Source organism: Diadema antillarum, unplaced genomic scaffold, assembly GCF_040938485.1.
Source record: "Diadema antillarum isolate AM-2024a unplaced genomic scaffold, OU_Dant_1.0 seq00000014_RagTag, whole genome shotgun sequence".
Classification (NCBI taxonomy): Eukaryota; Metazoa; Echinodermata; class Echinoidea; order Diadematoida; family Diadematidae; genus Diadema; species Diadema antillarum.
In genome coordinates this window covers 1,398,550-1,411,973 of record NW_027271134.1, presented here as the reverse complement: position 1 = coordinate 1,411,973, position 13,424 = coordinate 1,398,550, and the positions used below count along the sequence as shown (strand labels likewise).

The 13,424-nt window shown below is 42.1% G+C and overlaps 1 protein-coding gene across 1 annotated transcript in view; it reads left to right on the top strand.

Annotated features, from left to right (window-relative positions):
- LOC139725052 (uncharacterized) overlaps positions 1-10,624 on the top strand; it is a 115,366-nt gene extending 104,742 nt beyond the window's left edge. The window contains exons 10-13 of the mRNA XM_071636140.1: positions 2,902-3,045; positions 5,929-7,884; positions 8,829-8,973; positions 9,951-10,624. Coding sequence (XP_071492241.1) covers positions 2,902-3,045; positions 5,929-7,884; positions 8,829-8,973; positions 9,951-10,519 — 2,814 coding nt within the window. The 3' untranslated portion in view covers positions 10,520-10,624. The remainder of the gene's footprint in view (positions 1-2,901; positions 3,046-5,928; positions 7,885-8,828; positions 8,974-9,950) is intronic.
- Positions 10,625-13,424: the final 2,800 nt, after the last annotated feature.

The window sequence follows — 13,424 nt, the reverse complement described above, 5'->3', positions numbered from 1 at the left end:
GGGACCATTCAGATCCTTTGTTTGTAGAATTAAAAACACTAAAGGTAAATGATATTAACTTTTTGCAAAATTCACTTTTTATGTTTCGTTTGTATAACGGTCAGTTGCCATCTTCTTTTTTCTCATTATTTCATTTAAACAAGGATATACATTCTTATCCCACAAGGCAATCTGATAAATTTCATCTACAAAATCCAAAAACGGTTATGGCTCTGAAATCTATCAGACACACTGGACCTGATATTTGGAACTCTCTTTCTTCAGAAATTCGAACTTTAAAGTCTATGTATTCTTTCAAGAAAGCTGTAAAAACAATGCTGCTTTCTGGATATCAGTGATCTTATAATGTCATTGCAATTGTATTGTATATGAAATTCCCTCGTGGAATTATCGCCGTTCTGAATTTCTTGCGTAATGTTATGTAACCGACCATGACCTGTAACTGTTCACCTGTACCTCGGTAAGAAAATACTTTACTATTCAGTAATCCAGGTGATCTAATTTTGTGTATTTGCGAAAGCAGACAGACCTCTCCCCTCTCCTTTCTCCTATCCTATCTCTATGCAAGTCATCCCTCCCCTATTTTCCTATATATTATGTATTATGTACGAGGGCTGCATGCAAATCAAGCATTGCTTAAGCTGTAGCCCTTCTGCGTTATTCATTGCATCGCTGATATGTTCTTTTGTACATTGTAAAAGCAATGAAGAAACTGTATTGCTGTATAGGTAATGAAGAAACTTACTTTGTTAGCAACTAATGTTTATGTATATCCATTTATATGTATGGTACCATCAATGTATATGATATATATGTGCATGTATCTGCATGAGCAATGATATAATGCAGGAACCAATAAAATCAAATCAAATCAAATATACACTGTATATTGTTCATCAGTGAGTGTTTTGCTCTGCAGATTTTGGCAACCTTCTGTCCATCTCAGAACTAATGTTGCCAGCATAGATTCATGCTGTATTCACTTTCCTCTTTCCTTTCCCCACATTCGTGTAATACAAGCACAGAAAAAGTAGCTCACTAGTCCTGTGCAATGTTGCACAAAGTTAATCCTTGCAGGGAAATCCATTGCCTTGATATGATTTTTTTTTCAAATAACCCCACATTATGTGGCTTCTCTGTTCTTTGTAGCTCCCATGTTTTTGCCTCTTACTGTAGTAGGCCCTATGTCTCTAGATAAGCCATGTCATTCATCAACATTTCCAGCTACTGCAGACACACGCATTATTTACCCTTCCATAGAATAATAAGAGCATGCTGATGATGGCACTGTGGACAAAAACATACATATTCACTTTATTTGATTAGAACTGATGCTTCGCGAGATAAAATCACCACAGGATTTTTACAAAAATGAATAAAAATCATGATATTGCTTTGTATGTGTTGGATAAGGTTGAACACTTGAGAAACTGATGTTATCAAAGGATAGATAATGTCATTTTTCTTGCCATATTCATACATCTTCCCCATTCATTACTACTTTGAAACATTCTAAAACTGCCTTTGAATATTGGAATACAGTGGAGCATTAGCAATGATCGTCATTGTCATTCCACTCGCAGGAAGAATTCTCGGCGGCACAGTCTTTGCCAGAGAGGAAAAACAGAATTCCAAAGAGATTTTGTCCCCCAAGATAACCCTGCCCCTGGCTATTCATGGCACTCTGTGTGTGCTGATGTCAACAAGGGTAAAGCTGAGCAGATTCAAAAGTTGCTATTAAACTAAAAGGACGTGCTTGCGTGTTGTCGGAATTCTATGCCCATATACATGTACAATTGTACACTGTGTCAAGCCTGTGTATTAAATGAAGGCTTTAAACTTAAAGGGTACACATGTTTTTATAGTCAAAGATTCTTTCTTTCATCTTTTCTTATTTTCTATACTCCCCCCCCCCCCCCCCCCAAGTTGCTGTAGAAGCACCACCTAAGGTATATTTCAAAATCTTAGGTATATTTCAATAAACCAGCTGTAATTTTAATCAAACATGTCATCTACCGGCTGCTTATGCCATTTTTGTGCCTCCCTTTGAAGTCAATATCTTTTGATGTGTTTGTACTACATGTACCTCAAAAGGATGATAAACAATATGTTTCAACACTTCTGCTTTTCTCAACATGTCTTTCAACTGCATCAGTATTTTACCATTTCTCCATTATGCTGTTGATTTAGGCTGGTATAATTTGGTTGCCAAACTGATGCCACAAGAAACTGGCCAAGTTTTATTCTTTGTGGTTTATTATACAGAATCCAGTATGTCCTCTTGTCTTTGGTGAAATTACTGCTTTAATTCTTTTTTTTTCTCCTGCCTCTACTCTTGCTCAAATTTGGGAGGAATATCTATAATTTTTCGAGCTTGTTTGTACTTTAGTTGTCAGTTTTCCTTGATCTCAAAAGTATTGCTTTCTTCTTATCCATGTCTTGACTGATCTTGATGATTTTATATTTTGCATATTCATATTTGTATGTAAATTCGGTTTCCATCCATTTATTTGGATTTTCTTTGAGGGAACCACCTTGCATTTTAGTTCCGTGCCTCTCGACTTTCTTGAAACTGAGGCCCACTTTGGCTCATACATTTCTATTTTCCAAGGCCCAGTTTACTAAACAAAAACCTTTTTTTATTTTAGTTTTGGCCGACATTGTGGCCCATCTGTAAGAGCTTCTCTGTCCACCAGTTGAAAAGTTGTTTTAGTGTGTCCCTCCATTTTTTTGCTGAACTTAACTTTCATTGAGATGGTAAACATACGTACTTATTTTCAAGAGAATAATGTTAGCAAGCTGTCATCACTGGTTTGTCATCTTATCTACATCTTTTGCTAATTTGTGTTCAGTTGAAAAATTGAATTAATTTTTTTGAATTTGAAATTGAATATTTTGCAGAGCCAGCTACTCTCCAGTGACTCAGACTCTGAGGAAGAGGCCGCCAGTGTCAACTTTGTGGACATGTGGAAGGCGCGGTCCACGCCCCCCATCAAGCTACCGGAGTGGGACCCCAACAGGAGTATTGAGGAGCATCGGAAGAGAGTAAGTGAACTTTAACGGCCCTGCTAGCTTGGGGATTCATGGGTGGCCCGATTCATTCGCTGCCCACCGGGGTACATTTTATTAAATAATGGGTAGCACCAGTCAGTGAATATGTTCATAGAAGTGGACACCCATCAATTACGGTCAACTCAAGTCATGATTCTTTGGCTACGTGTACGTGTGTACTTTAATACTCGGAGGGTGCGTTCCAGCGCTCTCCTAAAGCAAACTGTACCGTACCGTACCCACGCCAGAGGAGCGCTCGAACGCTCCTAAAGTGTACCGTACCGTACTGTACCAAGCCAAAAGTGGAGCACTTCCCGATGTCCTCCAAAAGCATACCAAAAGCGTACCAAAAGTTCACTGTAAAGCATGCGCGTATCATGCGCATACGTCACAATGAAAAAACATCATTCTCTTTGTTCGGGACAGCTGTAAGTAGTTCAAGCGCCAGGTGGATGACATTCTTGCTACAAAAATGTGTGACCTTTTCTAAAAATAATTCGTGAGGTACGCTTTCTCAACAGAGCATGAGGTACGCTTTCTCGACAGAGCGCTCGAACGCTTCAAATCTGGCACAGTTCGGTATGGTACGCTTTGGTTCAGTTCGCTTTGGTTCGCTTTTGAGCACTCGAACGCACCCAAAGATCAGTAATTAAGCTGTACAGACTTTGTTACGAGGATTCTCGCATACTGTATATCTGAGCTGGGCCAACCTCCCCACTCTATGGTAGCCCCACACGACCGGGTCTTTTAAAGGTGCATGGTCCCGATGTTTTAGTCAAATGCGTACGCGGGCGCACGGCGCAAGTTTCCTATAGAGACCTACGCTATCGACTCCTCTTTCGCGCTTACGCTGTGGCCCACTTCCCCGAGTCCGAAGAAGTCCGGATTCACTGTAGTCAGTGGTCCGATCACAGTTCGGCTCATGATTCGGCTGAGGGGGATGACAGCTTTAGCAAACTTCTTTTGTGATGTCATAATAACAAGACCATATGCGCGCCTCTTGGCATTACTACAGACTACGCGATGCGCAGAGAAGACAATGAAGGCAACGTTACTTGGCAACTCCTACGCACTTAACTCTTGATGACAGCTCAACTTCGGTAATCTTCGTATCAATGCTAACGGTGATCGGCAGTATCATCTACACTACCGGGACCATGCACCTTTAAGGAGAGCTAGATAAAGAAAAAATGAAAAGAAGAAAACAGTCCCCTGAATTAACAAAGAGTTGTTATTAGTTATAGTTTTAGCTCGTCATGTGCCAAGGTATTCTGAGACCTCAGTGCATGAGCACTTTTTGAAAACGTTCTGTTACTGTGTAAGCTGTTATTTTCGTGAGGGTTTAATTTCAGTTGGATCGCGAATTTAACAACACGCGAAAATGTCTCCATGCGCTACAGTAATAGCGCATTTACGTTAGCGTCGGCGTCAGTTCGCGAAAACAACATCTCACGAAAATGTCTATGACCTCATTCGTGAAAATATCTGTACGCGAAAATAATAGCGTATACTGTATTCAAAGACATGTAACTTTTTTCAACTGTGTTGGGCATGTGATTGTGGTATACAAAGAGTCGATGAAGATTTGATTGGCCATTCAAATACCATTGATTTTTTTCAGGTTCCAACTTTCTTCCCCAAACTTTTTCAAAAGAGTCGAATCAAACCAAAGACTCCTATAATTGTTTGAATTCACCGAGCAGCAAGAAGATTTGAATTGACAGTAATGCATTAGTGTCTTCCTAGAATAATACATAACTGTTTTTTAATGCATCACTTGTACACTCAGAGAAACTACCTATCAAGACACTTCCTCAAAATGCTTGAGAAGAGTGCCAGATTAAAACTGACAAGATTTGGGAACAAAATAGGATGCCTGATTCACATCATTACCTTGAATTGTGTTATCACTTCTGTGAGAAATTATTGCAGAGTTTTACATCACATCTTAACCTTCATTGATCTGCAAGGGGCTTTCCAGATACTACAATGTATATGCCATAGTTTAGTGCAACACCCTGAAAGAGACAAATGAATCCAGATTCAAATTGATGAAAGTGAAATCAATATATGTGTTGTCTTCCACTCAATGGTCTCTCTCAAGATCACTACATGTTTATCTCAAATTAAGAGAGAAATTTCTACTCCCATGACGAAGGAATCAGCCAAAAACATTGAATGCTGGATTCCCACACACTCCCTGTTAGGGACCACTGTAAGGTTTTGTCATGTGGTGGGGTTAAGAGTCAATGTTCCCTCCAGCCTTCCTGGTTCCTCATCCAGTACCCAAACTGAGGGAGAGACGGACAGGCAGACAGACAGAAACACAGAGTGAAACAGATGGAATTAGAGAAGGTGGGAGGGAACACGAACGTTGAGAACTTTGTAGGGTTTGTTTGGCGATCACAACATGAACCTTGAGGTCAATCTGTCTACCAGAGAACTGTGCCAACAATGGTATCATTGCCATCCGTAGGACACTGTAGCAGTAGTGCTGTCTCCTTCATGCATAGTTAGAGATTTCATCTGGGTCATTGTCATGCATGTGTCCATTAATGTCCAGTTATGTCCAGTCAAGTGACTTAGAGTAGCTGATGTACATGTACAAATCCTGGACCTGGATTTCACAAGAATTGGCAAACCCTCTTCTGAACATGATTCCTTTCAATGTAATGCAGCGAGTGGTGGGCTTGATAGAGGGAGTTAATGTAGCACAGATGCTAACATAATCTTGGAAGTAATCATTTCTTCATTGGGGTGGATTTGGAATAGCATGTGAACATTTAAGATGTTTAAACGTTGCAACATTTTAAGATGTTAGCATTTACACAGGTTGATCTGACAGCATTTTTATTTCGTTGTGTTTGATGTTCACAGGTGAGAGAGTCATTAGACAGAACGGAGAGTACCAGCTCAGCATCCAGTGAGCAGTGGATCCTCAACTACCCTCTGCCTGACGACCCCCACTCGCCAGTGGTACGGTCCAGCAGTGCCTCCCCAGCCAGTAGGCAGAGCAGTCTGACGGGTGTGGCCCGGCAGGACTCTACCAACTCCAGAAAGGGGGAGAACTCCTGTGAGGAAGATAGGCGGATCCTCGAGGAATTGCTGGAGAAGGAGCGGTGCGCCGAGGCGAGAGTCGGCAGCGGGCAGGTGACTTCATCTTGCAAGACGATAGGAAGTGATAGAGGGAGCAATTCAAAACTGAGTTCGAACAAGAACCCGGAAAACTCCTCCATCATGTCGGATTTTGTATCGAGTATCATGGCCGAGATTAGACTAGAAGACATTTCTCCGGGCGACAAGAGTGGTAACGTGTCATCGAAGGATGACTGTGTGACACGCAAAAAGTCAAATCAGGTCTTGAGATCACAGAGCATGAAGGTCACCTCGCGACCTCAGGTGACAAGAACTCAGAGTGGTGAGAAGAGCAAAAGGGGGGATGGGGAGGGGCCGAGTGCTCCTAAGTCTAACATTCCACGGAACCGGAGTATACTCGACTCGCGGAAGGGAGAGGCGGAAAGGACTCATAAAGCGAACACTGCCGCAGACCCCAGCAGTGAGAACAAGAGGAAAGGGGCCGGAGTTTCCAGGACGTCCTTGATGCCCAAGGCATTGACGAGGTCGGGAAAAGTAGCACAAGGGAATCCGAATGAAAACCAGTCTCGCTCAGGAAGTGGGGCTCCCACAAGTCCAAACCTCGAGAAGTCAACCTTAGGAAAAGTGAAGAAACTGAACTTGAAATATGGCAAATCAAAGGCCAAGGAAAATGAGAGTACTCCAAAGTCAAGGTCGAAAGATTCTGAGGTTAAAGTAAAAGATGCGAGTTCTGACAGTAAAGGCTCAAGTTCAAAGAGCAAGAGCCGGATACCCCAGCTGATTCGGCAAGGCTTGAAATCCAGTCCAGGAAAGTCTGAGTCCAGTAAAAAGAAAAATGTGTCCAGCAAAGAGTCAGCAATGAAGTCATCTATTCCAAAGACCAGTAAGGCTGAAAATGCGAAAACAAAGGAGGCAAGTAAACCTGTACAGGGTGATGTTGCTGGCAAGGAACCAACGCCCTTAAGCAAAACTCCAAGCTTCGTTGTGGACAATGTGCCTTTCATAGATGCCTCATCAAAGAGTCCAAACAGTGAGGTTGGTGACCACCAGGCATCTTCAACAAAAAGCAATGTACCAAATGCCAACTCCAGTGGCCAGGAGCGATTAAAGGAGGGTCCCCAGAGGCCATCTCCCAAGCTGAGTCCGGGACTGCTCCAAAGGTTACGCGCCAGCGGAATCGAATTGGCCAACAGCAGCGGCTCGGACAACGACTCCGTCTTCCTTCCAGACGAACCGAAGTGCAATGGCACACCCCCCAAACCCGTCCCAACATGCAATGGCAGAGTGGCGAGAGACAGGAGCGAGAATGGGAGCGGCTCGGAGCTCCATCTCGACGAGAAGGAGATTGAGGACATCAAGAACGGACTCCTCATCAGCGACACGGATGCCCTTAGCATCGGAAGCTGGAGCGCCAAGTCCAGCGAGTTCGGTCTCAAGAGCCTCTTTCTCTTCGGCAACGACGAGTCGTCGGGAAACAATGGGTCACCGCTGACGCATCGCAGCCTCGGTCGAGGGAGCATCGGGCGGGGCAGCCTGGTGCCATCGGTCACCTCGACTCCGGAGAAGAGCAGTGATGGTAGACTGCCGGGCGATGTTGATGGTGACGAGGATGAGGCCAAGAGGTACAACGTCCCCCTGGTGTCCAGTGATCTCATGGAGGACTTTGAGGCTGAAGACTTCCGTCAGGACGATGCCATGAGCAGCGACCGGGAAAAGGAGGCTCAGCTGACTGAAAAGGTATGAACACGGACCTCATTTGACTGATGTTTCATGGGAACAAACTTTGGACTAACTTCATGATTAGAAGTGCCACATTGCCTCAACCATAAAGATTTCACCCATGAGCATCTGTTGATGTAAACTTATGCCTGTATCTCTTCAGTCAAAAAAAAACAAACATAGGTTTGAAATGTAGTTTTACTTGAGAGGACTCCAAAGATGAAAAAGTATAATGCAGGGTCTAGAAAGCATGCAAAGCGATGATTACACATCTTCATACTTTCATTACTTTTGTGATACAACTCAACTTAGAATCTTGATGAGAGCTAGTGCGATGGGCAACGTAACAGCACCTCATGTGTGGCATGCAGACTTTTGGTACATCCTGTGATAAACCTTGCTAGAGGTGGCAGGCTAGAATTTGGAACTGTTGTCGAATGAAATATATAGAATACCAAGTCAGAGAAAAATCAGTCTACAGCTGACAAGAGAACATGAGGTTGAAATTAAAGGACTTCATTTAGCCTTCCCCTTACCCAGGAATCCTGTCTGAGTACACCTGAATACTGACTGAGACATATTGTATATGACATACATGTAAATTTTGTGACTACGATTTTTCATGAATTGGGACTTGTAAGATAATCTAGCAAGTGGTGGAACACACAATCGACAACCAACTTGTGGTGAAGCCAAATGGTAATGATAGTAATATTATTGGTAGTAATAATTATAATATGATCATAATGATGATAATAAAGATAGAAGATAATGATAATGATAATGATGATAATAATGCTAATGATAACAGTAATGGTCATGGTCATGATAATGATAATGGTGATGATGATGATAAATAATAGCTATAAAGGTATGTCACCTCAAAGAGTTCATTACAGTTGTTTCTCAGATATGCAATCAAATAAACCCCTGGCTGCGGCCTTACTCTTATTGGTTCCCAGGAGCGTGCCAACCTCTTGGACTCACTGTTTGAGAGCGATGACAGCGAGGAATGTGAACTGGACGGTTTTCTGGAGGACTCTGGCGACCTCAGCATGGATAGCCATCCAGGCGAGAGGGAATTCATGAAGCTCCTCGGCGAAAAAGGTAAATGGGAAGTTCAAATTAAAGGCCTGGGAGCATGGGGATTTTATGGATTGCCCGATTCATTCGCTGCCCACCACAGTATATTCGAAAACCATGTATAGCAGCAGTCAGCAAATATGTGCATCGAAGTGTAAGCTAATCAGTAAGGGTCGACTCCAGTTGAGATTCTCCAGCTGTGTGTGTACTTACATAGAGATCAGTGATAAAGCTATAAACAATTTGTTGCGGGGATTCTTGAATAAATCTGAGCTGAGCCAGCCTTCCCCACTCATTGGTACCCCAACGCTCCCGGGTCTTTAACGATTTTTTTTTTTTTTGCATGAGTTGTTTTCATTACAACTGATTATCTTACTGTATTAAAAATGACTTGACCCAAGAACATTAATAAATGGGAATTAATATGCAGCATCTGCTGCTGTAAGGGATAAGAACCATCTCTAGCCATCTGGCAGAAGCTCGGTACTCTAGTAGAGCACTTCTCAACCAGTGAGCCACGACCCAAAAGCTGTCGAGGGTAATCGCAACGTCTTCCCAAAGTAAGAATTTTAAAAAAAGGGGGATTGACTTTGCACACGTTACTGGGCCTCAAAAAAAAAAACTTTGTAAGAGTCAAAGTGGGCCTCAGATTAGAAAAGGTTGAGAAGCGTGGGTCAAGTGGATATGACGCCTGTCTGGCATTCTGGAAGTCTTGGTTCAAATCCCACCCAAGTATGAATGTTCACGAGTTTTATCATAGCTATTACTCTAAATACTCAACGGAAGCATTTTTGAATAATGTGTGTTATCCACAAGGCATGGCAGACGGAGTTAAATGTGATGTATATGAGGTACATACCATTTGGCTAAAGCGTCATTAATCCCCATAATACAACTAACAGTGATCTTCTGGTTTTGTACGTGAGTCTGGCTTTTGCCCTTAAAGGGGTTAAGTGACATCCAAGTCAGTTTACAAGTATCTTATTTTCATCCTCGTTCAGGTCTGCGGCGGCAGGTTGTGCGACAGTCGGTATACTGCCGTGTCTCCCTACTGCAGATGGATATCTTCTCGCTCTACAACCGCTTCGGGGATCCCGAGAAGGAGGCCCTCGCTTGCTTCGACTTCCTGGAAGAGATGTACGTCAGTAACGCCGGCGAGACCCACTTTACCGACGACCAGTCACTCTCCCTCATCAGCCCCCAGAATGGAGTGGGCGGGATGAAGGAGACGTTTGGGGTCAGCGAGGGGATCAGAGGGTGTCTAGACACCAGTCTGCTGCAGGCGGAAGACACCAAAAGTGACCCGTTTGGCCAGGACTCGCCCTCGCTGACCCTCGGGGGCAACCCCTTCCATTCCAAGAGCGAGCCGCCGTGCGGCGCGCGCGGTGAGAACAGCGGGCCGAGCAGCGGCGAGTTCAGCGAGCACTTCGACACGGAGTGCTTCAACGCTCGGCACAGCAACAAAGTGTTTGATGCCATCGGCGACTTTGGCAATCACCTTGGTAACCGGAGCAATCTCTGCTCCAGCATGTCCTCCTCTTCAACCGCAAGCTTGTCTTCCCACGAGTGAATCAAGACAAACCCCTTTCTAGACTCGTTTTCCAACGTCACGGTTTTTTGTGCTCGTCCCACTTGCCCCCCCATCCTTTTTCTACATCTTTTGTAAAACGTGTTGTTAACCGTCACCCGAATACTTACCCAGGCACTGTGCCCGATCCGTCTGCTCCATTTTTGATACATTTTGTAAAGACAGCTGAGTTTTTTGTAACATAAATAGCTTTCATAAGAAGAGATGAGTTGTCAAGGAGTTAAAAAATATCATCAATATTGCACTTGTTTTGATGTCATCATATGCTGTTACATTAATGCGCAATCCTTCATGATGTTGTGTAATTATTTACATACCTATTCCAAGCCGCCGTGTGTGGATTTCATTTTGATTTCTTCAAATCGTTTTGGGCTATATAAAAATACATTCATGAAATGATTCTTTTTCCATTGTATATACATCAAAACTTTTCGTTTGAATCACTGTCAAAAATTTTGTGTTTCATCACGGCAGCATGGAGGTCAAGGGGTCAACTTGACGTCTTGTTATTAGATGGGACGTTTCTGTCTACATTTGTTTGTGTGTAGAATTTGAACAAGATTGTGGTTTGCACAGGTGTGTTAATATCGCACAAGTTGTGGGAAAACTTGCAGACAAACTGGTGCTGATTCGCAGGTGCGTGCAATTTTTTTTTTTCATGCACCCGTCAAAAACAAAAAAAAAACAAGGTTTGTAATGTCGATGCATAAGTGGGACTCGTGGTGTGTATGAACACGAAAACCCACGCAAAGAACTACCTCACACGTGAACACGTCTTAAGTGCCGCATCCAAACATTCTTCTGTGATGTTCACACCGGTTCTCAAAGCAGTTTTTCGCTCTCGTTCTCGTCGGGGATCATCCAAATATGCACAGTGGCCAATTTGCAAAGCAGTTGGCTACACTACCTGACTAAGAGTCATGCAATTTTTGAATTTTTTTTCTTTTTATACTGAATTTCCGTTTGTATTTGAAACTTGTCTCTGCATCGTACAGCACGAGTGGCTAGCTTTAGTGCAATATTATGGACATCTGTGATGTATTTTTGTGCTATATGAATGTTTATTACTATTCTGTAAATCTCATGTGTAGAGTTTGTGTAAATCGGAATTATCTGTATTGATATATATTTGTGCCTCAGTTCTGCAAAGTACTTTTGTTTCTATTTATTTCATTCAAGTGTATTTCATTTCCTATGCACCATGAGAGTAGAGAGGTTGTACATGTATCTATCAGTGCGAACTGCAACAGGTTTCAAGGAAACTTCATTTCTACAAGCAAACTGTACCTTTCATCTTCTACAGTGTACTCTGACATGTGGTCCACATATGTGCTAGGGCAACACAGTGTCTCATGGGACTGACATTAAAAGTCAGGCAGTGGTGTATTACTAGCAGTTGTCAGTCCACTGAATCACAGTGTTTGGAATAAATGAATGAATAAATTAGTGAATGAGTTTCCCATTGCCAGATAGATGCAAAGATACAGAAATAAATATTTGAATATATAAATATATAAATATAAATATAAGAGTACATAAGGACATGAATGCATACCTAGGAATGGATATATGAGTAAATGCATAAATAAGTTCATAAACTTCTGTGCTAGGTAAACAAATGTGACCCGCTGCAACAAAAGGATCCGAAAGTCGCGGGAGGACAATTTTCTGAGAGTGACATGCCATTATTCCCTTACTCTTCCACTTTAATGTTATATATACAATAACATGACTCATAAAAGTACTCGGTTGCGGAGATATCAACGATTTTATTAGCGCATGTCGAGCGGTTTAGGAAATCAGTGTTTCGAGAAAACTACCTTCAAAGTTTTCCTTCCAATGCTATCATGATCAAGGAGAAGCAAGTCAGTTTTCACCGTTTGACAATAGAAGGTATGCTCCTAGCAACCTCCATGATGTTCATTCAAGCTTAGCGCCAGCGGTCTAAGCACGTCCAATCAGTAACCAGGATGCCACGCACTGACCAATGAGATCACTCCCTCGTTGCTAGGGGTTGAGTCTAGCTGCGGCACTAAATCCAAATCTTTGGACACATTTCTGTTCCGTCGAGAGTCGGAAAATCATGGCCAGGAAAAACGCTATTTTCTTGTCTTTTCCTTTGAACATTTAGCTTCGAAATTTCGGCAGATGACAGAAGATACATTAGACTACAAAATTATGTCGTAAACTGAAATCAGAAAGTTTTGACGGATTTCGATGATCTGACTTCAAACTCGATTTTCTCGGCTCACCCATCATCAACTTTAGGATCCTTTTGTTGTAGCGGGTCACAAATATAGAAACATTATTGACAATCAATGGGTTAGTTAACTCTGACAGTTGAAAGTGTAAAGGCAGCTAAGAAATACTTACACTCATTTCATTGTGATGTATTCCGTATGTCTGTGCTTGTTTTGCTCTTAAAGCAGTATATGTCTGATGTCTTATCTGGGACTAAGAATGGCCTAGGTATTGCTCAGATCATGATGACATTGGTGTATTTTGTTTTTGGATTAATTAAGACTGAACAATACAATTCACCATGGTACACTTGTGTTATGTCAAAAAGGATATATTATACATTATTTAAAATGTGTGATAAAAAGTTCAAGGGTCTCAACAGTGCTTTCTACCAAGAATTTTACAAAACTGGCATTTGTGACAATGAAATGGTGATTGTCATGTATTCACCACTATTGTACCAATCCATCCAATTCTCTTTTCAGGAATCATGAAGAATTCCACAAATTGCATATTTCCTCACAAATATACAAGTACGAACATCGGTCTGGTTTAAAAAAACAAAAACAAAAAAACAATGTTGTCTGGTTTCCCCATGAATATCACCATCATAACAATATAAAGAAAATATAAAGTTAATTCAACA